Source organism: Crotalus tigris, unplaced genomic scaffold, assembly GCF_016545835.1.
Source record: "Crotalus tigris isolate CLP2741 ecotype Arizona unplaced genomic scaffold, ASM1654583v1 scf7180000018340.3345759, whole genome shotgun sequence".
NCBI classification, from domain to species: Eukaryota; Metazoa; Chordata; class Lepidosauria; order Squamata; family Viperidae; genus Crotalus; species Crotalus tigris.
The window spans coordinates 1,050,864-1,076,457 of NW_024096953.1; the positions used below are offsets into that span (position 1 = coordinate 1,050,864).

General features: G+C 46.3%; 1 protein-coding gene across 10 annotated transcripts in view; it reads left to right on the forward strand.

Moving 5' to 3' along the window:
- The window catches only part of CADM1 (cell adhesion molecule 1), a 233,240-nt gene that overhangs the window by 85,296 nt on the left and 122,350 nt on the right, over window positions 1-25,594 (forward strand). For 2 of the 10 annotated variants that reach the window (XM_039350475.1, XM_039350477.1), the window contains exons 1-2: window positions 2,677-2,832; window positions 12,548-12,676. The exons of 1 other annotated variant lie outside the window; for it this stretch is intronic. In XM_039350475.1, coding sequence (XP_039206409.1) covers window positions 2,694-2,832; window positions 12,548-12,676 — 268 coding nt within the window. In that variant the 5' untranslated portion in view covers window positions 2,677-2,693. Of the gene's footprint in view, window positions 1-1,723; window positions 1,854-2,671; window positions 2,833-12,547; window positions 12,677-25,594 lie in introns of those variants that run through there. 7 more of the 10 variants (XM_039350476.1, XM_039350481.1, XM_039350479.1 and 4 more) reach the window with 5 other exon arrangements.

A 25,594-nucleotide genomic window follows, 5' to 3' on the forward strand; every position in this document is an offset into this window, starting at 1 on the left:
CCCTGCAGTTCAGAAATGAAGTAAAAAGAAAAATTACCACAAGAAGAGATTTGACGGCCTCCCTATTTTCTCAGCACAGCATCTTTCACTGGCAGAGTCAGCACCTTTTGGTGGACTGTCGCTGGTGGACTCCAGACTATGGCAAATGAGGTGGAAAAATGGAAAATAGGGTTGCCAAGAACAAAGAGCTGAAAAAATTCACTAGCTGAGGGAGAAGAACCACCCAGCATGTTTGAGATTTCATTTATTTTAAAAACTTTTTTGGTCGCCTATCTTAAAACCACAAATCTGGATGGCTCATAACAGTTCTAGACAACCAAACACCATAAAAAATTAAAGCCAAAAAAAAAGCAGAAACAAAGAATCCTGATGCCATCATCAATCTCCCTTGATGCAACCAAGCCCACTATCCTCCAGCCTCAACTTCTTTGGGGGCTTTCCAGAAGGGGAAGAGGTGGGGGCTGTTGGATCTCAAGGGAAAGGATGTTCCAGAGGGCAAGGGTTGCCATGGAAAAGTCACATTATGGTCCAGATGATGGGTATTAGAATTTGAACCCTGAAAGTGATTTGGACAAATATCAGGATATGTTTCTTCACACAAGGTGTTTTTGTGGCCACCAAGAGCAGGAGACCTTGGTTGTTCAGTTGTGTTCTGGTTCTTTCTTGATTTTCCACTCTCTGAATGGAGTAGGGCCTTTGATCCAGTACTGTGGTTGTCATATTCCAAGAGATTGATGGGTCAGTTCAGGGACCAATTGATCTTGAACAATCATACCAAGTGTCACACTCCAAAAATTGGGAGAGGCATGACCCAATCAGCCTAAAATTTTGGGAACACCTAACAGCATGAAGGATGAAATGGAGAAAAGAATTTATTGTTTCTTACTATGTTAGGACTTCAAGTGTAATGACTGAAAGTCAGTTGGTCCAGGTTGGGACCAAGGTTGGTGATCAGGTTCCATTCTGCCTTTTGTTACTATAGACACAAATCCTTTGAAATGCAGCAATGGCCCTTGAAGGTGGACTTGGGGATAAGGCAGCGGCACAGTGATGTCAGGACAACAGCCCAAGTATCGGATTGTCTGTGTCTCTGGAGAAAAGCCCACAGAGCACTTTCTGCCTTTTTCTCCCCCCTTCCATTTATCTGTGGGTGGGGGGTACAAACAGAAGATGCGGATTAGAGAGTGGAAAGGAGGGTTTGGAATAGCAAAATGTAGGGAAGCTGAAAGGAAAAGCAGAGAGGTGGAGGCAGATAAGGGAAGCAGTGAGTGAGGGGCTTCCGGTGGGCTGCCTCCAACTTCTCCCCTCTGCTTCCTTTTTAGCAGCTTTTCATGCTTTCCTAGAGCTGGGAAAGACATGAAGGAGGGAGAGGAGATGTCCCTCGACTCAGAGCTGTACTTGAACCGCTTCTGAAGAAAGATTTGAGCCCACAAACACCTTCCTATTATGTACTCCTTTGTTGTCATCTTCTCAAGTCTTTAAATTCAAATGCAGTTTCCTTTTCTTTTCTGGCGTTTGCCTGTTGAGGCTCATGTTCCCTCTGAGCTTTCAACGAACTCACATAACTTCTTTACCCTCGGTTGTTTAACCAGTTTGGCAAGCCTTGAAACTTTTATTATTGTTTGAAAATGCATCGCGCTGATCTCTCGGCCTTTGTAACCACAGAGAAACAATCTGCCTGTTGAACAGGAGCTCAGCCCAACAGTTTTCATCTGCCTCACGAGGAAGTGGCTCGAGGGAATGGGATGGAGAACAGGGTGCCTGAGCCTGGCAAGAAGAATGAGTCATTTATTTCTGTTGGGACATGTGTGGATGGAAGCTTCCCAGTTCAGGTGCACAGTTCTGGGAAAAAGGTTTGTCTGAAATCCTGGAAGATTGCTCGTTATTTGGAGGGCAGCCCAGAGCTCATTGAAATCAGGGTGGTGGGCTTGTTAGAGGGTAATGCTTAGTCCTCTCTGGAGAATCTGAAGAATGCATGCAAATCTTCTCCACAAACTCAGGGGGGGCATGATAACCACAGCATGCCATCCAAATGGTCTATATATATTTCTGGACTCCTGAAACCATAATCCTGTTTGTGTAGGAGTGGCATTATGCTTCTGTCTAGTTAGCTCTCTAATTTTTGGAGCTCGGTTCTAGAACTCCTTGGCAATTTCAATTGTTCAGATTTGCAGAGATCCCACTCAGGATCTTGTTTTCCAGAAAATGCCTCGCTTGAGCCCTTCCTGTCTTTGTCCCAGCCGAAGCCTCATCTTCCAGGGATGCGTTGTCAGGGTCTCTCTTGACTTGGATTTCAGGCATGTAATGCTCAATGGGGTGCTTAACTCGAGAGTTCCTAATTAATTTGGGGTAGCTGATAAACTTTGGCATTTAGTCCACACAATCTTTTTGACATTAATATGTATAAATCCAGCAGAGAATTAGAGATGAACGTGAAATTGGCTCAGTGCATTTACAAAGCATATCTCGCTAAAAGCTAATTGTGGATGTAGAAGAAAGCATGAAATAATAATGCCTCTTCCGTCTGCAGCAGCCTCTGCCTCGCCTTCCTGTGGGTTGTTGGGTTTGGCCTCTCCCCCCCCCCCCATCTGCCTGGCTGGATCAAAGAGGTAAAGGACCCAGGGGTGATCTGTTCTTGTTACACGAAATGATGCTTGACAGATCCCTCTTTTCTCTCCGCTTAAAGCTGCAAGATGGCAAGGAGATGGGCTTTGTGTCTGGGCTCCCCTGTCTACAGTGGCCAACTCCACCCCACCTTTGCCTTCCTTGAATTCAGAAGCAGCAACTTCCCTAATGCAGGAACAAATCAACACACTAATGCTACAACACATGGTGAGAGAATGGTTGGAATCTTAATGTTGAACGCTTTCATTTTCACTTCAAAATATCTATGAAGCATCTGGGTTACCCAGAGTGCAATATGGAGGCTGGATCGGGTTCATGTTGACATGAGTGATTAACGGGGGCTCACCAGGGCTTCACAACCCTCTGGTCTGTTTTATCTGCTGATTTGATTTGTGGTGGAAACATGATTAGACCGTTCTGCATGGTGTGAAGGAAGCCGCTAGAGATAAGTCCGCAACTGCTAAGCCTAATTCAAGTCCATCTAATTAGATTGAAGGAAAGTCTGCCCTTTAGGCAGTCTGCAGTCCACTGAAATTGTTGCCAAATGTGAGGGTGGTTATTAACCTAGGTGGCTTTATGGAAAGACTTGACAGAGGTTAGGAGAGGAGATAGATGGGGTTTTGCTAACAATATGTATTGCAATGAAACTCCATTGTTAGAGTTAAAATCCCAGGTGCCACAAATGTAGTCACCAAGGGATTGTGTGTGTGTGTGTGCATGTATGTGTGCATGGTCTTCAGGTCTTGCCTGTGGATTTCCAGAAAACATCTGCCTTGTCATAATTGGAAGCTGGATTTTAAGAAAGGGCTGGACAGCCACTTGTCTGGAACGGTATAGGGTAGTGGTGGCAAACCTATGGCACGGGTGCCAGAGGCGGCACTCAGAGCCCTCTCTGTGGGCACGCGCGCCATCGCCCCAGTCCTAGGCCTTCAGCTGGGTTTTATAAAACCTTTTCGCTTTAGGCCTCCACTGCCGTGTGCAAAAAAAAAAGGTTCAATCAGTCAATTTCAGCTTCTCGCGGGAAAAAAAAAGATCTCGCAAAGTTGGAATTGATTGATTGAACGTTTTCATCCCACCCAGTCTGGCGTTACCACCGCAGCCACGCCCACCCAATTGGCCACACCCACCCGGACCCGACGATGCATAAGTGGGTTTTGGGTTTCAGTTTGGGCACTCGGTCTCTAAAAGGTTCGCCATCACTGGTATAGGGTTTCCTGCTAGAGCAGGGGGGTGGACTAGAAGACCTCTAAGGTCCCTTCCAACTCTGTTATTCTGTTCTGTTCTGGACACTGAACTAAATACAGACCTTGCATGTTGTCCAGGATGATGTTCTGGAAGGGAACGATGGGATAATGCTAGGAGGGTTTCCTTTCATGGCAAGGCTTAATCAAGAAACAGAAGCTTTTGATGGATTGGGCCAGAAGGAAGAAGGCAAAATCAATGAGGGAGAGGATGAGGAAAGGCTTGGCTTAGGATGCTGCAAGGATTTTGGTGTTTCTACAGTGATAATCCAGCAGATCAAGCAAATCTTTGGCTGGGTCCCCTGAACCGTAAAGCGCAGGGCCTCAGCTGTCTTCTGACTGGGTATGTCCAGAAATGAGCAGTCAGGAAGCTTAGGGGATTGGAGACCAAATCCTATGGCAGATGGTGGAGGAGAAAATTAATGCAGGGCATAAATACAGTCCTCAAAATATTTGAAAATGTGGTCTGCTGACTGGATCTCCTGCGGCTTTGGAGGGCAAGGGGTGTGTGTGTGTTGTGTTAACCTAAGAAGACCTTCCGACAGATGAAAGGTGTTTGGCAGTGGAACCAAGTACTGCAAGGAAACACCTGCTCCTTCTACAAAGGGCCCGAGGAAGACTCTGGCCAGCCACTGGCCAGGACGGTCCAGGAACATTGATGCTACAGAGCCTACTGTGGCCCAGAGACCTGGATGTGAGACTCTGCAGTGTTCCTTCCAAGTCTTTTAGTTCATGGTTAAGCAACGTTGGCCTTAATTTCTCAGATCAACCATGATTGGTAGCAATACAAGTTCTGAATGCTGTTAATGGTAGAAAAGGAGCTGCCTTTTATTTTCAGCATGCAGAAAAGAATCAGTTTATCTCCTTGCACCTGATAGGTCATTCGATTTAAGGGGGCGGGGGAAAGAGTTGATCCATGTTTGCATTTCAGAATTAACCTTACAGTGATATTTGACTTGGATTCCAATATACACAGCATGCACGACGTCATGGATGGAGCCCTTCTGCATTTCCATTGGTGCAGATTGTACTAAAAGCCCAGAAAAAAAAACACCCCAAATTAGAACAATGCATTCATGTCAGAACAGATTCCTTTCAATATTTTATTGGAAAAATTGTACCAGGTTTTATCAGAGATATTTTGCTTACTCATATAAACCTAATCAAGGAAAGCAATGAGTCATAGACACGTAAGAGAAAATGGCATTTGATATTAATGAGTGGCAATTAGATGTGCAATTAATAAGGGTAACCAGGGCCTTAAAGGGGGATGGATATTAGAGTTCCTGTCATCCTTCTTGATAGATGGCCCCCTTTTGCCCTTACAAGAAATTATTCTGATTTCATGTTTGGTATATTTTTGCCTCCAATAAATCTTTAGCTGGCATGCCAGCAACAGAAATCTTCCTTTCAGAGGTCTGAACAGTCCAGGTTAGCAGGTGAAGGGAGGAAGAGCCCACTTTGCTTTGCCTACTGTATCAGCTGGGATCCTTTTCCACGTCTGCATTTCTTTCCATTGTGGGGGTCTCCCTGAAAATTTGTACTCATTGAACATTTGTTCTCCAGCACTGGAGATGGATAATCCACCAATGGGTTGAGACTGTATTCCTGCCCAATCAGATCAGTCAGCCAAAGTTGCCACGCCCATCCTGGACCACGAGATTCCCAGTCTTGACTGATCTCACCCAGGAATCAGACGTTCAACTTTGGCTCCTAGGCAGGTATAGTTCTCTTCCATTGGTGGATTATCTTTCAGGGGCTCAGAGTTTAGGTTAATTTAAATTAATTGGATTCAATTGACTAAATTATTTAAAATTCTTCCAAATTGCAAATTGAAATTCAGAATTCCCAGAGGGATATCCACCCTCGCTAGAAAGGGGGGGATTCCCTTAAACTCCCTCCCTAACCCAAACCCCAATCCTCCACTTACCCACGCCGATAGCTCTTGATAAATAAAAAAGGGGGGGGGAAGACGGCCGATCGGCTGAGCTGCGGCTTTTAAGCCCACAGTTAATAACAACAACCGTCTTAGCCTCGTGGAAGAAGCAGAGGACTAGTGGGGGAGGTGCATGTGAGGGGGGAGGTAGCCGCGGAGTTTTTTCAGGCGGCGCAAGCCAGCTGGAAGGCGGAACGTCACCTTTTAAAAATCCCCGGGTTTTTTAAATGAGCCGCCATTACCGGGGCAGCTCAGCGCATGCGCGATCTCTTTGTTTCCGACACACGTGGCACAGGCAATAGAGGAGGCTTCTGCGCAGGCGCAGCAGCCATTTTGAGTGCATGCGCAGTAGTCCTAGGCCTGCGGCGGCCATTTTTTTGAAGACAAAGTACCACTGAGCGTGCGCAGCAGACAGATTGTACACGCGTGGCCAGGATCCTCTCTCCAGTTCTAAATAAACAGGGAGCTGAATAATTCCGAAGCATAGGAAAAGGTACTGGAGTCACAAGACTCCTTACAGACTCCCTAAGCATTTTAAGCCCTTTAAAACACTGTAAACTTGTTAAACCTTCACAGAACCAGATAGGTGTTCATAACTTCTTTTTCCAATCTTGGTGCCTCCCTGACTAGAATAAGCTAAGTGCCTCTGTTGCACAACCAATTGAATTATATTGTCTTGGCTCCATCCGGACCTTGAGCTCCCCATTAGTGGCCTGTATGTTTCTGGATTTTAGTGGTGAGTTCCAGGCATCCCCAGTCGTGTGCCTGCTCTTACCCATTTCAGCCTAAACTGGATTCCAGGCATCCCCATTAGTGTGCCTGCCATTATCCGAGTACAGCAATTTTCAGACCAATCAAGGAGTCTGTTCCTGGGTTCCAGGTGCCCCCCGTAGTGCACCTGTCCTTACTCAGTGTAGAAGCTCTCCTACTACCGGGGTTCCCCTATCGTGACTCTGCGTTAGTGGAGAATGGAGGAAGTCATCATTCCCTCTGCTGGAGCCTTGCCTTCTACTTCCAGAGCACCCAGTTTAGAGAGCTCTGAAGTACCAACAGCCTCTAAGATCAAGGTTGCCAAAAAGTCATCCAAGAAGGCAGACAAACAGGCAATCAGAAGGCACCAAGCCCTGGAAAAAGAATTCAGTAGGGCTCAGAAAAGGGCCAGAATAGAGAGGTGTCAAAATGGGGGGAGATAGCACCTGAACTACCAGTGGGACTGTCATCATCCCCACTGGGTGTCTGGTCTACTGGGGATTCATCTCAGTCTCCAGCACGAGGCGGGACAGGTGAATTCTCATCGCTTTCCCGATCCCCCTCACCACGTAGGACACAGGAGCCTCCGGAGACCACACTAACTCCGGCACCAGCAGGAACACAGGTAATTGCTTCCCCACCTGCTCTGACGGGGACCTACTAGCGACCTTAATAGCGCAGGCAGTAGACCGCGCATTTGAGGCCAGGGCTCAGACCACCAAACCCAAGCCGCAAAAGCACAGATCGAGGCACCAGGAGGAAACAGAGGACCAACAGGACCCCTCTTCCCTCTCAGACTCGTCGATCTCCGAAGATTCTTACCTTGACCAACCAGGTACGTCACAGGAGATCCAAATGTTCGAAGAGGAGGACAACTCACCTGAGGTGCCTTCCTTTAATGGCCTTTTTAACCCCTCTCTTTCTGTCACCATACTGCATAAGGCAGAGTCCACAGCCCATCTTGGTCAGGGGACAGCAACGGAACCCATCATAGTCGACATGGAGGCTGATCCCAGGTTCGCCAAAAAGGTAACCACTCAACACCACATACCATGTCCGACCCTGTTCCTAAACGCAATAAGGAAACAGTGGTCAGCACCAGCCTCCCTCCCTCTTCCCAGCAACACAGATAAGAGGCTATTCAGTGTAGCCAGGAAGCTGGAGGGAACTTTGGAAGTACCAGCGGTGGACGAATCCATAGGACCCCTGATATCGGACACAGCTATATCAGGAGATTTTGCAGAGGCTCTTAAGGCCGAGGACCGAAAGGGTGAGTCCGCCTATAGGAAAACACACCAAGCGATGACTCCCTCCCAGACCTTCCCATAGGGGGCAGGCTCGCCCAGTTTGCCCTCCAGTGGGAAGAAACCACCACGGACGTATGGGTCAGAGAGACCATACTCCACGGTCTCTCCCTAGAATTCTTCTCCAATCCCCCGAACTGCTTCTGCCCCTGCCCCTGTCCCGCGAACCCAACAAAGAGAAAACTCATGAACGAAGCCGTTCAACACCTACTAAGCATAGAACCGGTGCCTATGGACCAGAGAGGCCAGGGATTTTATTCTATCCTCTTCGTGGTTCCAAAACCATCAGGGGGGTGGAGAGCCATCCGAGATCTAAAAAGGCTAAATTTCTACCTAACATACCACAAATTCAAAATGCAGACACTGTGCTCCATCCTAGGAAGCGTAAGAAAAGGTGATTTTCTGACATCTATCGACCTCACGGAGGCATACTTCACATCCCCATCTCTCTGGCTCACCGCCAGTTTCTAAGGTTCGCTTACAGGGGACATCACTTCCAATACAGAGCGCTCCCATTTGGCCTATCATCAGAGCCCAGGGTGTTCACCAAGATACTGGCGGTTCTGGCAGCACACCTAAGGACCATTCCGGTCAGAGTCCAGTGTTACCTGGACGATATTCTAATCCAATCAACGTCCGCCCGCCATGCTCAGGCAGACTTAAAATTAGTAATAAAACTGCTGCAGGATCACGGTTTCTCGGTGAATTTTCTCAAGAGCCATTTAGCTCCGACAACGAGGATACTACATCTTGGAGCTGTCATAGACACAGTGGAGTGCAAGGTGTACCTATCCCAGGAATGCCCCAGCAACATAAGGGAAACAGTAAAACAGGTAAACCGCGGTCAGTCAGTGACGCTAGTCTGCCTTTCCCAACTGTTAGGGAAGATGATCTCGACCATAGCAATCGTCCCATGGGCAAGGCTGCACTCAAGGGAGCTACAGTGGTTCATGCTTCCATTTCAGAGACAGAAGCTCAGTGCATTCCGAAGAAGGGTAAGTCTACCACTGGGAGTACGGCACTCTCTCAAGTGGTGGCTATCTCTGGCCCTTCTCAGAGGCTCTCTCTTCAGGGAACCAGACAGAATAGTACTCACAACCGATGCAGGCCTGTTCGACTGGGGAGCTCACCTGGGGACCAAGTGGACACAGGGCCGCTGGTCAACAGCGGACCTCCGGCACAACATAAACTGGCTCGAACTCCGAGCCATCCACCTAGCGTTAAGACATTTCCAAGACAGCCTAACACGCAGTCACGTATTAGTCCTAACGGACAACGTGACAGCCAAAGCCCACATAAACCGTCAGGGGGGCATGCACTCCCACTCCCTGTCGTCCGAGGCACTCCTACTGGGAGCTTGGGCGGAACAAAACCTGGCCTCAATAAGGGCCGACCACATATCAGGGGAAACAAACACTAAGGCAGATCTGTTGAACAGAACAACAATAGACCACTCGGAGTGGCAACTGCACCCGAGGATCTTCAGGGAGATCTGCCACCGCTTCGGTCTTCCCCAGGTAGACCTGTTTGCCTCTTCTTCCAATGCCCAACTGATTCTCTTCTTCTCCCGAATCCCATCCAGGGGAGCAGAACAGACGGATGCGTTACAGAGCCCATGGCCAAGGGAGCTCCTATATGCATTCCCACCCTTACCTCTCTTTCCGGCGGTAGTACGCAAGATTCTGCGGGAACGGGCCGAGGTAATTCTTGTGGCCCCATATTGGCCAAGGAGGCCTTGGTTCGCAGATCTGAGGAGTCTCTCTCACACAAATCCATGACGGATCCCTCCGGAGAGGATCTCTCTCAGGCAGGGGGCGATCTCCCACCCAGAGCCACAATGGCTACAACTAGCCATCTGGCACTTGAGCGGTCAATCTTAACTAGGGGGTCTTGCTCACAGGGCGTAATTAGGGTTATACAGGCTTCAGGGCGCCCTTCCACGAACCGTATATACAAGGCCACGTGGAAAAGTTTCCAATCATGGTGCTCTAAACAGGGATTGCCACTCAAAAAGATTACAATCCCCAAGGTCCTAGAATTCCTACTAGGTGGTTTAGAGAGGGGCCTAGCACCAAACACGCTGCGTAGGCAGATCGCCGCCCTCTCAACAATACTTTCGGCCAGCCCTAGTGAACCCTTGGGTAAGCACCCCTTAATCCGATCCTTCCTCAAAGGGGCTGCGAACATTAGATCACCAACCGTGCACAGATACCCATCGTGGGAACTACCATGAGTACTGCAAGCTCTTACCAGAGCACCATTCGAACCACTCAAAACATGTGACATCCACTACCTGACCCACAAGGTAGCATTCTTAGTAGCCATCACGTCAGCTCGATGTATATCCAAGTTAGCTTCTCTCTCAACGAGGAAGGACCTGTGTCACTTTCAGAGGGACAGGGTAGTCTTGTGAATAGATCCTTCCTTCATCCCAAAGGTCAACTCCCTTTTTCACAGAATGCAGGAAATAGTCCTACCAGACTTTTGTCCAAACCCAACTCATGCCCTAGAACGACAATGGCACACATTGGACATACGCAGGGCGCTAAGGAATTCCGCCACTCAGAAGTGCTTTTCATATCCTTCCACCCCTCCTCTAGGAGCCGGAAGGTCTCCTCCTCCACCATTGGTAGGTGGATTAGGCATGCAACACTGGGGCATACCAGGCGGAGGCCTTGCCAGTCCCCAGGCATGTCACGGCTCACTCCACAAGGAGTGCTGCCACCTCGGCAGCATGGGCCATGCAAGCTTCTATTGAGGTTTGCAGGGCGGCCACTTGGGCTTCGCCTTCTCCATTTATTCGCCACTACAAAATCAACAAATACTCTTCTGCAGAGGCCTCCTTCGGTAGGAGGGTTCTCCAGCAGGTGCTAGACCAAAGTTACACACAGGACCAGTCTATTCCCCAACCCGAGGGACAATAGGCTTTGGTATGTCCCATTGGTGGATTATCCATCTCCAGTGCTGGAGAAGGGGCGTTGACTTGCCTTTTCTCAGCACGGAGATGGATAATCCACACCCACCCTTCTAGACAAGGATAATAAGGGATATTTAATTTGAGCCAAAACGTCTTACTGTCAGTCAATGGCTTCGCTCGTGTCAAGACTGGGAATCTCGTGGTCCAGGACGGGCGTGGCAACTTTGGCTGACTGATCTGATTGGGCAGGAATACAGTCTCAACCCATTGGTGGATTATCCATCTCCGTGCTGAGAAAAGGCGTTCAGGTAAGTCAACGCCCCTTCTCATTTTCATGCTGATTTTCTTACACAATTTTTTTCTTTTTTGCAAGTAAGCAGGATTCTCTAGTACACCTTTTCACTGATGCCCACTTTTTGATTAGAAACCACACTGCCAAGCTTAGATAAATTTGATAGCCAAAGGATAATTATATTCCGATTTGCCAGTTGCTTTGAGAAGTGCAGATGAGTTTTGATCAATATTAAAATTGGACCATGTTGCTTTTCTATCTCTATTTGTTCTCTGCTGCAGTGAAGGAGCTTGGCATCTCTGTTGGCAAACCGACATGTGTTTGAGGGTGAGGTGGGACAGATGGGCGAGGGTACACCTTCTGCCCAACTAAAATGGGGCTTTGGGGTGTTGGTTTAGCAGGAAGTGTAAATTCTGCTGCTAGGGCCTCTCATAGTGAGTATAATGCAGTTCAGTAGGCTCCAGGCAAATTGAAACATTGATCAGTGTAGAAGTCAACATTAAAATCCGAAGCCTTTCCTCTCCCTCCTTCAGATCTATCCACTTTCTTCACTGCCCTTTGAAGGGAGGGAGCCAACCTGACCCTGGGGAGCATGCTATTTGCAAAGAAGCAGCTATTGATGAGGGGGTTATCCTGCTCTCCATAATCTGCAGGGTCCCTGTCCCAAACCCTGTGAGACGATGTGGAAGAGATTCCACCTGGATAGACACTCCCCAGAATGTGAACAAAGAAAGCAAGGCTTTGTTAGGGGACCTTGCCCCGGGACTTAACCTGAGAACCCATCCGCTTCCAGAGAAACTCTTGGCCTCGTCTTTGCAGTCTGCAAGGCTTCTGCAGATAAGTTTTCCACACATGTTTTCCACCAGATTATGCCTACCCTAGATTTGAAAATAGCAATAGGTGAAGCATTTTGAAATCCACCTTTTCCAGAGAGTTCAAGGCTGTTTCTCTCTCTCTCTCTCTCTCTCTCACTTGCAATAAACCTCTTTCTCCCCAAGCAAATATGTGTTTCCTACAGCTGTGAACTCTATGGAAGCCGGTTAGATTTAGTAGAGGAAGCCAAATATTTTTTTTTCAGTGTAAAAGACAAGAATCCCCCTCCTCACTCAGTGGCACATGAGGGACAGTCGCCACCTGCAGAAAAAGAATCAGAGGAACCATGAAAAAACGAGCTCTTTGTGGCTTCTTATAGGGGTCCCTTTGGGAATGCCCCCACCTGTTTCAGTAGGACCCAGAGACGGTCGTACAGCACCTGTGGCTGTAGCTCTTTGCAAGTTTGCTGGGAATTTAATGAGCCCCCTCCATTACCACCTGAGAGAGCCCAGAAGGAAAGTGATGTGATCTCTGTCCAGGGACCCCATTAAGGCCTCTTAATGCTCCTACTTATTATCCAGAGCTGAAAATATTCAGTTCTGCTGCAAGCTTTTGCAATCAGACACATATTTTTGCACTGATAGTTCATTTCCCTCCTCCCTCCCTTAGATAATTTGTGGGTGTGCCAATTGTTCTGGCCTTGTTCTGACGCTTGTAGAAATGGATGGAAAGAAGCACTAGCAAGATCCTGTACTAGGAAGCCTCAAGAGGAATGCCTATGTCTCTCTGTGTGCACAGGTGTGCATTGTTTCATAGGTTCTTTATGCCTTTCGGAGAAGATCTGCTGATATGTTCATCTGATACTGGCATTTTAAACATGCCCCCCTTTGAAATGGGCCTGCCTGCCTTCTCCTGTATGGGCAATGGCCTAATAGTATCTCTGTTGGCTTTGCAGAACGTGATTCTGAGCAAAACTAAGGATGGAGGTTTTTCTTCTTCATTTATTGACCTGGCTAAAGAACAATTTTCCGCTCAAGGCAGACCAGAATCCCCTAAAAGTCCAGAGTATAATCAGGCCATACCATGAAAGCAAAGTGCAGAACTAAGATGTGCAGCGGGAATTAAAAAGGAAGACTAGAAGGAGCTCATTTCCTCCTGGCAGCAGCAGCAGCAGCAGCAGAAGCAGAAGACCATCAAAGCCGGGAAGGGCTCCTCTTTGGGGACAGGGAGCTCTCAGTCAAGGGGCTGCCACAGGGAAGCCCTTGTCTGAATCCCACCCATTGGGGTGGGAGATGCGGCAGGCCCCTTGGTTGTCCGGTGTGAAATAGTTCCCAGATTATGAAGATGGGATCCGCTCATCCAGGGAATGTCATTTACCCCTCCCCTCTGAGTTTGCACTTTCCATATTAAATCTCACCAACTCTGTAATTCTCCAGTGCTTCTTTTGTGTGAAATGGGAGTGCAGCTGTGAAAGGTTTTCCCACAACCATCAGAACCACTTTTTCAACAAGATTTTGCAGAGGGCGCCCGAGTGTAGTCAAGGAGCTCTAGGGGTCCAAGAGAAGCAGGTTGAAGCATGGAAAGATTCGTATTTAGAAGAGCCCAATTGGGGGAGCCTTGGCCAGGCCAAGGGGCAATTCAGTGGCGAGTTATTTCCGCCTGCTGTTTGGTGCAGTGGGACTGCCGTGCAAATAGCAGCGTGCTGAGAGTTCAGCACGAAGATTTCACATGCATGGCAGACCCTTCCAAAAGATGCTCCCTTTGTGGGATAAGAAGGGCAAAGGGAGCTTTAGGAAAAGGAGCTTCTGCAGAGGAAATAGCCGGTCTCCTCGTATGGACCTCTTCTGTGGGCACATCAGTTAAGCCACTCTGTATAACAGCACAGGAACGCAGACCACAAAAGCCCCTTTGTGCGGATGTGGATGTGTGGATGGGCTTTGGTGCATGGCTCTCCGTCAGACAGGCTTTGTGGGAATCCCTGGCTCTTCCTTGTAGGGAAGGAGATGGGATCAGGAGGAGGACATGAGTTTGCCTGGAGCTCCTCTGATTCCGATGTCTCTGCTAATTATGCTGAGAGTGAGTTAGCCATGATGCTTCGGCTGCTTTCCGGTAGCTCATGGCATGTGTGAGTGCTGCGATCATTCCCATGGTAACCGACCGGTGCCTGCAGCCGAGGATGATTAAATGGCAAGAGTGCATTAAAATATAATGTTACAGGCCCGGCATTCAGAGGTTCACGTTCAGGCAGGCTTCCGCGCAATGTCTACAAACAATTTTCTTTTTCAAGCTGCCATGACTCCTACAGAAGCAGCTCGGCACCCGTCCCCTCCCAGCCGAGCGAGAGCGAGCGAGCCAGCGAGTGGCTGCTGCTTGGGGAGAAGACTTGTAACGCCCGGTTTGTTGCCATGGAAACAGCCGCATCCCAAAGAGGACTGGAGGCGCAACCAGCAGGCTTTGGGGGCTGCTGAGCTGTCATTGGGAAGCATGTCTCTGTCTGGTGTGGAGCATGGGCTTGTTGGGTAGCCAGTTGTCAGGGATGGGGATAGAGATCTTCCATCTCCAGGCCTGGATCTCCAGTCAAGAGCCTGTGTCTCAGAGTTTCTTCCTGGCCCCTTTCAGAAAGCTACGTTTGCCTAATGAGGGGTGGGGGGCTGGCCCCGTGGCATTCCAGCCTTCTTGCTGAAAGTGGGAGCCATTTCCCTTATTTATGGTTGTAGTCAAAGCTCCAGAATGAAGCATTTTGGTGATAGATTGCAAGGCCCACTTAGATTTTTGCATCCTGTTAGGAGAGGTGAGCTTCTGGGGCGAAGGGCGGAATAGCTCCAGAGGTTCTCCCGGCTCCTATTACAGGTTGGTTGGTGATCTATTCCTGTTTGAGCAGAAGCATTGTTGGTGTTCAGGGAGGTTAGGATTTGAAATAGTGAATTTAACTCCTGCCAATCCTTAAGGGAAAATAACGCAAATGCCCTGGGATTGCGGTTAAACTCTTTAAAAAAATCCTTGTCTCGGAGAAGATTAACAATGAGCACACACTAAGCTTTTTATGATGGAAGCCAGAGAAAATGAAATGTGAACATAGAAGCAATGAATATTTTTATGGTGACTTTAACTTTCATTTCGTTTCTTTACCTGTTCAGATGTAGCTTCAAAAAAGGTATCCTTTCCTTAAAGGAGAAGCATCAGTAGGTGGGCTCCTAGGTGGCCGTCACTAAAAGCCAGGAGCTTTTTAGCTCTAGTCCCACACATCGGAGCTGTCTCCAAGCGCTTGGGTAGAGACGCCCACAGAATATGGTCAAAGCAGCCAAGATGGCAGCCACAACGGTGCATTGAAGCGCTGTCCATTTTTTATCTTTGTTATACTATCATAGACACTTTTTTGAGATTCTTGATCACACCCTGTGGACACCCTTGATTAGATTGGGAGACAGAAGTAGAAGCTAACTAGAAGAGACAATGCTGGGATTTCCGTGGGCTTTAGCATTCCTATTATTTAAGCTTAATAATAATCAGAGTGGCAGACATTTACAGGAGCTCCTTTGTACGGACCAGGGTGAGAGAGATACCCGGGTGTGTCTTGCCTATTGGCTGGGCTGTCCCATGCTTGTAGGAACTGTATTAAAATTTCCAGGGAACGTCAAATATCTGCCCTGGTATCAACAACTTTTCTGATGGTCTGTTTTCCTTTGGGCAGGTCTGCATCCAGTGTTTTTCAGACTTGGCTGTTTTAAGGTATGTGGACTTTAACTCCCAGAATTCCTCAGTCTAGGCCAAGTTTGAAAAACATAGTCACTCTATGTGTGTGGTGTCTCCCCAGCATCTCCATCCAATTGGTACCCCATAACCTTGCTGTGGTGTATTCATCTTTTTTAAAGGGGTTCTTGGTTTACATCCAAGTGGAAGGTTATAACTGGTCCTTGGAACTGGTGGCCAGGGATAGAGAGAGGAGATGGTATAACTTTCTGGGTCCCGACCAGCGGCAGACTCTTCAGCCCTGAAAGTTTGGACATCAGATGTCTCTTTATGAGGAGTGTGTATGCGTTGAGTGCTGTATTTCCAGGCATCCCAATTCTAGGCAACCTCTTTTTTTTGTTTTCCTTCAACAGCCACACACACCATTATTGGCAGCCATCAGGGTGGGGTGATGGATCAAAGACAACCGGTTAGGGAAGAAAGCCTTGCAGAGCTGATCAATCTTGCCACTTGGTTTAAAGCAGGAGCTGATCAATCCAGGTTTTCTGGTTGACTGAGGTTTCTTCAATACTCTTAAGGTGGAATTTTGGGTTCCGTTTGATGGCTTTGTATGACTCCAGTTGGAAGCTCTACAAACTATTTTGAATTATTCATTGAGGCATGATGACAATTGTGCATTTATGCAAAGGCTGCAGCCACCTTTGATTCTTCCTCTATTTGACACTATCGCAGCCCAGTGTTGGCCTCAGCTAAGAATCTCTGGATTCTCCTTCAGGTGACTGGTGACAGTAGCATGTTTTCAAATGGGAACTCCACCACAGGCTGCTTAATTTGGCACCTTCTTTGCAGTGGATTTACAGATAAAAGCTCCATCACCCTCCCCACCATCATGAGGACATGGGTGAAAGCCTGCCTGCTGTAAAAACTCCACCCTTTTAAAAAACAAGGCTATTCTATGGGTGAAGTGCTTTATTTTGTCCACCTAGTTGATGAACAATCTAAATCAGGGGTCTCCAAACTTGGCAACTTTAAGACTTGTGGACTTCAACTCCTAAAATTCCTCAGAATTCTGGGAGTTGAAGTCCACAAATCTTAAAGTTGCCAAGTTTGGAGACCCCTGATCTAAATCCTACATCTAGTTGTGCCCAAATATTGCAATCTGTTGCAGATAGGTTAATAGTTTCAAGGCATAATGTATATGGATTCTTTTCCTCACGAATGGCCCATTGATTCAATTCTGCCCTGGGCAAATGCCAGATGGCTGTGGATAAGACTGGGATGGTTCTCCTTGGAAGCTGGGCTGAATTGATTGCTGGCAAACATCTTTTGTCTTCTGTGGCCCCTCTGGAAGCTGTTGGAACAATACCTGGTAGCCCCCAACCAGTATGGCCAACAGAGAGGAATTCTATGGCTTCTAGTAGGCTCTCCAGGGTGGAGGGTCTCCATCCTTGGCCTACAGTACTCTGATGTGGATCTAAGTTACCTGAATTATCAGCTTTCAGCTTCTTCACTGAACAGAAAAGAGTAGGCAAGGGGGACCTTCATTGCATCAAAAGCCAGCAGGGCCAGTTTTTGCGAATCTGTTGGATTCACAAGGTTTGGGGTTCAAGGGCAGAACTTTGAAAATAACACTTAACACAAACTGTATTTGTTCTCAGATTTCAACTGCCAGGATTTGGGTACAAATTACTGATTATCCTTTCCCTGGCTCTGCTGTGGATTTAACTGAGTGGTTATCTGGATTAAATATTAATCTGTGAAAGTTCTAATAAAATCAGCAGCCTTGTAAGCTCCCATTCTAGGTCAGTATATCTGTGGTTGTCTAGAATCAAAAAGAGGAGACCCCTGCTGCATTTCCCATAACAGGAGGGGGGGTATGCGAGTTTCCTCCCACACTTTAGAAGGGGACAGACATGGTTGAAGCTGACGATCATGCAACAGAGATTCCTATCTTCCAGGCCATATAGCATTTAGACAACAGCATGATCCATTATGATAAATTGTGTGGCCCAAAGCTCAATTGCCCCAATTCCAGCAAGTCTGATGGGGAAGGTCTCTAAAAAAGTCTTTGGAAAGCCCATGATGGGCGGTTATGTGCACATATATTCATGCTGCAGTAATGTAATACTTCTGTCATTATCCACCAAGGCTACAATAAATCCTGCTGTATAAAATCCCAGCTAACATTTGATTATAAAAGCAAAATGTTGGCTGGATGTTTTACACACACACACACACACACACACACACACACACACACACACACACAACCAAATTTTGGGCTGATCTGGAGAAATAAATTAGGCTAATTCAGACATTTTTTACTATTTCCAGTGGAAAAAGAATTTATTTACTGGCGTGTTTGCTTGGAAGATCCAGGTGACGGATTTTTGTACAAATCTTGTTTGTTTGCAAGGGCTGATGGAATAGACTCTGCTTCTGGAATAAGTCCTATTTGACTTTGGCTGAGGCACAGGGAGGGAGGGGGAGGGGGAGAGGGGGGTCCTCATTCCTCTGCTGTGGTCTGAGAGACTGGAGGGGAGGCATCTTCTCTTGATTCCCTCCTCCTTCTTGGCTCTCTTTGGGGGGGGGGGAGGAGGGCCAAAGCTTCTGTCTTGCCTGGCTGTCCAGCTCCTTTCAAAGGAGCCAGAGTTTTGCAGTGCTTCAGCTAAAGGAGCTTTGTTCCGTGTTGGACAAGGGTGTCCTTTGGAGACATGTGAAAGCAATGTTAACTGTGAAAACAACAACTTTTGTTTACTGCTTGCTGGCTGGTTTGTTGTTGTTGTTGTTGTTGTTTGCTTTGACAGGATTGATTTAGATTAAACCTGCAGCCTGTGGGAAGTGGGAAGCCAGGGGTGTTTCCCCCGGCTGCTTTGAATCTTTTAACATTTACAGGACTCAAGTGTGGAATTTTCACTGCTCTGACATGTTCTGGCTTACATTCTTGTTTATTTGGGGGAGGGGGAATGCTTTTGTTTGGATATGCTGGAAGCCCCCTTCCTTTGCCAAGCACGGATATATATTAAAAATATTTTTTTTGCCTGCTCCTCTGCCCTTGATCCATTCTCTACCCTTCCCACTTGAGCAGCCTGCAAAATCCATTTTCGTTACCCAGAACTATAATAAGTATCCAGGACTGTTCAGAAGGCTACAATAAGTCTGAATGCTGCAGCTTCTTTTAATAAGGGGTCTGGAGAGCCTGATTTAAGCCCCACTGCAGTAAGGAGGGGAGCCATCCATCACTAGCAGGAGCCTTTGCGTCTTCGGCTTGGATTACGGCACACAAAGAAAGATGGATGGGATAATAATGAAAACATTATTTTGATTAGCTGGCTTCCACCCACTTTTCTGCTGCTGTTAAGGGGTGATCTTTCCTAGACTGACTGGCTTATACATGTACGATGTGTTATAAAAATCTAGCAGGGTCCAGGTGTATTGCTGATGCTTTTTGAAGAAGAGTTGATGCCCATGGCTGGTGACCATGTTTTCAGATGACCCCAACACCGTCACCCGGGAAAGGGAGCACTTACGAAGGGGACCCTGCAAAGGATAATGGGATGGGTGCGTGTTCTCTAAACAGTGGTAGGAAGATACGATAAATGCATTTTATCATTCACTTGATCATGTCTCTCTTAAAAGGTGAAGCCCAGCCCTCTTTAGATTGCCAGGTCTGAGAGAAGCTGGTCCAGGGGACGGTGCAGAAATGAAGCTGATGATTAGATAACTGATTGTACAAGTTAATGAGAGAAGATCTGCTCTTGTACAAAGTAGTTAGTCAGTTTGGGGGAAGGCTGTCAGTCCAAAAGTCTGCTTTGCCTTGAATGATGTAATTGACTCTGTTACACTTGATTGCATTCAGGCAAGTTGTCATTGTTTTTTGTGAAAAAAGGGGTTGTGTTTTCCTTTCTTTCATCACCGAATATGCATGTTAATTAGCCACTAATGCTAAGGTGTGTGCTTTGAAATCAGTTTGCAAGAACTATTCATTTGCAGGTCTTCTTTTTTAAAAAAATTAAATGGTTTACCAGCAGCCGGAATTAACATCTATATGACAGGGATTCAATAATACTCCAAATCTCTCTGCTTTTTGCCTGATAGCTAATAGAAGAGCCTAATTAACCATTAAGATGCTTTTCCCTTTGCACTCTCCCAACCACACAGAGATGGTTGCCTCATGTGCCAAACAAGGTCCTTGTAGCTCACCTTTGCACTACTTTTACTTTTAAGTGAATTTGTGGGCGAGGATTTGTCTGCTTACCAAGTATTTCTCAATGCAGTTCTGCTACTTTGGGATTAAAACTTATTTCATTTTCCCTCATTTTGTCTCTTTCACAGATCTGGGGAGGGGGGAGAGAGAGAGACACAGAGGGTTGGGCTCATTAGGATGAAATGTTGAGATTTCTTTGGCTGTTGGCTGATGCGGGCAGCCAGGTAGGGTTTGTAGATATTCCTCCTCTTTGTGATGACTTGCGTTGATGTTCTGGGTAACTCTGGAAGCATTTATGAGACTATCTATCTATCTATATCTATATCTATATCTATCTATCTATCTATCTATCTATCTATCTATCTATCTATCTATCTATCTATATATATATATATTTTCTAAAATTTGGATTGCTAGCAAAGAATTAAGGGAGAACTGGAATAGCTATTTTGAACTCTTTAGTTCTTTTCAACCAGACATACCCGTCTGAGATTCGAACCTGGGCTGTCTGCATGTTAGGCACCTGTATTAAACCTCTAGGCCACAGGCTCTTTCTCACTCCCATATTTGGGTCAACAGGGTGTAACATACAGCATTCTAGATAACTCCTCCCCTGTTTCTTCCCTCCCTAACACAGCTGGCAAAAGTGAGAAAGAGCCTGTGGCCTAGAGGTTTAATACAGCTGCCTAACAGCAGACAGCCCAGGCACGACCACGAACGCGAAGCCAAAAAATAGCAAGGCAGCCCACCATCTTAAATCCCCCTGCAACTCAGACTAACCTGAGCACAACAAAGCCCCCACCCAAACAGAACACTCCCCCAGCCAATCAGAGCACAGCCAACCCCTCAGCCAATCAGAGCACAGCCAACTCCCCAGCCAATCAGAGCACAGCCAAGCCCCTAACCAATCAGAACACACCTCCACCCAATCAGAACACAGCCAAGCTCCCACCCAATCAGTTCATACCCCCACTAGCAGTTAAAAGGAAGAAACAGCTAAGACTACACATTACTCCTCGAAGCACGAAGCTGAAAACACCAGCCTGAAGATGACGAATGGGACCTCGTCGAAACGTCGGCAAGACACTTCCAATTTTACGCGGGAGAAAACCCGAACAACCAAAGACCTACATACAAACACCCGCGAAAACCTCAGAAAACAAATATATATATTTATATTTATATATATAAATATAAATAAATGCACCTCTTCCTTTGGTTGGTTGTCCTCTTGCCATTTTTCATGGCTGTCATTTCATCTTCAGTTTTTAGTGGCTTCTAAGATCATGATGGTTGATTTGTACATTTGAGGTTCCACTTGTGGTTTGAATAAACTGAAGGAGGTCAAGTATGAAGCCCTTCCTCCTTCTTAATTGAGAATAATAGAAGTCGTTGCATCTGTGTATTGTGGTTCTAGATCCATCAGTTGTTGTGGAGATCTGATAACTAAATATCTTGAGCGGAAAGCCACAATGAGTTAAAATAGGGCAACAGTCATCGGTCTATATCAGGAAAATAAAATTTTTATGTGGCACTCAGGAATCTGGCACACACACTTAGACAAAGACTGTGTTAGCATCAAATGTGGGGAGAAAGTTGTGTGCCTGTCTAGTTTCCAGTAGCTATGGCGGATCAGAGTCAATGACACAAAGCCTGATTGTATCAACCTAATTGATGCTCACTGATGGTCTAATAAAACTAATTGGTGCCTTGTATAATAGAGTATCTTTAATACTTGTTATCGTCTGCTGCCATTTGATCATATTTCCTATAGAGGTGATCATCAGCATAAAAAGTATCCCCCCCAACTCTTCATTTACCTGAGCAAGAGGAGCACTTCACGATCCATCAGTCTCCAGCCGTGATCAAAAGCTATTAATTAAATCATTTTTATTTTTTATAAAAAGCAAAATGGCCAATTTTGGATTCCTTTCTCTGCTGCCTTCTGGCGATACCCACTTTCCAAAGATTGCCTTCAAAAATTAAATTGTTTAAGAAAAACATATCAACAGTCAGCATCGTTATAAAATATGCACAATTAATATCATAGTAAAACTTCTTACAGTGGAAAAGTACCCCATTTATGTGTGATTACAGCAAGGGGATCTTCATCATCTTAATATCTCTGTCTCCAGAGAGCCAAAAAGAAGACCCACTTCTGCTGATGTCCAAGGCTTGGGGAAATACAGATGCGAGTAGCTGCAAAGCATTTTGGGTTCCGATAGAAGAGAATATTTGTAGCCCAGAGTTAAAGTATGGGGTCCTTGGTGCTCTCTGAACTTGGTGCTTTTCTTGCAGATGTTTCTTCACCCAACTTGGTAACCTCATCAGTGCTAGAAACCCCCTCTCTTCTAGCACTGATGGTACCTGGTTGGGTCATGAAACACCTGCAAGAAAGCAACCAAGGCCAGAGAGCACCAAGGATCTCATTTAGGGTTTTAAAATTCTAATTCTTCCGATTAGAATTAGAAAGAAATGCAGAAGGCAAGGAGGACAATTCCATTTCTCTCTTGCTCTACTGTTTGGAATCTTTGGACCACCTTTTAGGACACCCACAGATAAACAGGATCGTGGTGCCTCCCGTTACTTTCTTAAGAAGAATCCAAGAGCATTAGGTGATTGTTGGTTGACCATCAGTGGTATTGACCATCACTGAGGCTACTCAAAGTCACATTGTTATGAGTTGGACAGCCTTATACATCTAATCAATCAATCAGTCAATCCAGGGAGCTAAGATGTTTGCATTCCCCCCCCCCATCCAAATTACAAATTACCTCATTACATCCCTCATTACAAATTACCCACTAATAAAAGTTTTATCTTCCTTGGTCAAAACCCTGATTGCTTTATGGATCAGTGTCATATTTCTTGGTAGAAGCATCTGCCGTGGAGCCTGGTGTTTTGGCTGCCTTTATTCCTCTGAGAAATTCTGGAGCACTTGGAACTGGATGTAGGTTCTATCCAGAGCAACGCGTCTGATAGCCTGCATCATCCTCCTTATCTATATTTGCATCTTTTGTTCTGAGGTGTCTGTGCAGCCACAAATCTGTGTAGTACCTGATCTACGCTATCCATTTCTAAAGAACAATCTGTTCTTTTGAGTGTCTCTGAATTGAATGGAAGCTAATCTTGGCTTGAGTGAAGATGAATATAGAATATTGCACTTCTATCAGGCAGATAATATTTTAATTATACTTTGCATGCCGCTCTTTGCGAATGTGTAACATTCTGGTTTTTCATGAAAACCCATTCTTCCTTTGGCTTTGCCCTTCCTTATCTTCCAGCTCCGCCGGACGAAATGTCTGTCTGTTCTTCCCAGGCACGATGAAGGGCAACCACTGCACCTCAGCTCCTGTTTGCCACACCTTTGGGTAGCTTTGCCCAGCCTGGGAAGGATGCTTCCCATAAGTGGAGCTCCTGTCCCTGCTTCTAATTTGATACTCTTCCCTCCACTCTCTGTCCCCCAAGTACACTAAGTACATGATCCCACAAATGGCACAGAAATCAAGTTTCACCATTTGTCTATTTCAGGGGGATGAAGTCATTGCCTGCTCAACTTTCCATTTGGAATAATTGAGCCTTATATTCCTCATCTATTCTTCTTTCCCCCATTAGGATGGTGGGATATAGCAAACTTCTTTTCTTGATAGGTGTGTATTTATTGGCACATGACTAATGCATTAGTCACTCCTTTTCAATCCTTCTCTCAAATGGTTTTTCAGTTACCCTACTCCTTTTCAATTGCATGGCTTGAGTTCTTTTCCAATTTCGGCATAATAAACCATCCCTTTGTTGCTATAGATCCAGAGATAGCTGTGCTGGGCATCTCCGTCCGCCCAGAGTGACCTCTTTTAGGTCCTTGTTTGCTTCCACCATTTTCATCTGATCTGCGGACTTCATTTCAGCAAAAGCAAAATTGTAGGTTTTTTCCAATTAAAGTAATTTGGTTATTACTCAAATTGGAATAATCAGTTGCTTGTTGGACTTGAATTATCCAGGTGCCTGCTGTGCAGCTGAGATGTGTGATGCAAGCCTTGGGCCCCAACATCCCTGCTTCTAATGCGTCCTCTGGGTTCCATCGCTGGATAATGCCTAGTGCAAATTCTCCAAGCTCAAGTGAAGCTCAAGAACTCAAGAGGAAGGGCAAGTCTGGTTCTTGGCTGGCACAGTGTGCAGCATTCATACTTCACCCATAGACACAACAAGGAATATTTAGTTGTCAGCCACGAACTACCATCTCAGGGTGGGGATGAGTGTCTGGGGAAGCTGCCTCTCTTCATAGCGGGAGTAAGAAGCCTTTAAGGAAAATCTACTTTAGTGACTCCAAATACCCCCCTCAAAAGACAGTGAAGCATCATTATGTCCCCTCCCCAACCCAGCAGCACTTATAAATAACGAGGCACATCACTGATCTCATTGGCTGAAGGTGCATCTCTGGCCTTAGAGCATTTCCAGTCAGCCTGTTTTGCTGAAGTCCTGGTCCCAATGCCATATCCTGCGAAAGCATCCTATGTTTTTATTTACAAATGCAAAACCCAACTTCAGTATATAGGATAAAAATGTGTCCTAACCTTTTGACTTTGGCCACCACTGTTTCCCAATCTGGATTAGCAAAAGCATGAGGTAGGAGGTGCCCCTGTGGCCTGTGATAGGGAGCAAAAGTGTTCTTCGAGGCTTGGAAATTAATTGTGGGCAATAGTTTGTGGTGGGAACTTCTCCATTAATTCCTGAGGACGTGAGCTGGGAGTGTTCCTTCCCTTCCTTCAAGGGTTCAGCTTGCTCATAACTCCTCTAGCACTTTTTCACCTGACATTATGGGTGGACTTCCCTTATAAATCTGAAAGGACTCCTTGAAGCTCACTCCTGGCGTCTCCAGCAGAAGGACCTCCTCCTACTTCTACAGCTCCTTTCTCCCCCACTTTCTTGAACACACAAAGAGGCACCTGTGTGGCTAGTTAATAAATCCAGGGTTCTCCCTTCTGAAAGTAGGTGGGTGCTTGGAGATCTGCAGACCCCATCAGTTCATTTCTTTTGTGCCTTATGATGTCCAGAAGACAAAATGCCCATGAATCCCCAGGCTCATAAATGCAATGTCTTTTGAGAGATATTTTTGAGTTGGCAGCCTGGCCTGCGATTCTTGAGGGCTCCCAACCCAGAACTAGCTGCCCCCGTCCTTCTTAGCTTCCAAGCCTCAGTGGGGTTGACACTGGCTCGCCACCAACTGAGGCCGTCACTGACAGGTGTGAGAATGAAAATGCCCCCCAAAATGATACACTAACACAGAAACAACTGTCTTCTGTCAAGCTGTTCCTTCCTTCCCACTTGGCATCTCAATTCAGAACTTCCACAAACGCACATTCTCCTGACACACAAAATGCCGCTCCCCATGGAAGAATCTTCCTTATCTTTGTAGAAAAGAGACCCTCCCCTGGCCAGGTTGTCAGGTGACTGTGGTTGCCATGGCATCTTCTGCCTTCCACACCTTTCTTGCTGGTCCTTTGTGCTGCTACACCGGGTTCTGTAGGTCAGCTGCCATTCTGCTTACCAAAAAGAGAGAAGAATTAAAATTGACTTTAAAGGACAACTCTGACATGGTCAATTAATAATTAAAACAGTTTTTAATGAGCTATGCAATTACCTGTGTGTCCCTGGAGAGGATAGTTTATGGGTCTGTAACAGCGTGCCCTTTCTTTCGTCATGGCGTGTGACATCTGTAATTTAAAGCAGGCTGGGCCTTCTAGTGAAAGAACTTTCATTAACCTTGTCTAAAGTTGGCTAGTGACAAATGCCTCTCCAAAGTCCTTTTGTCAAAACATGCT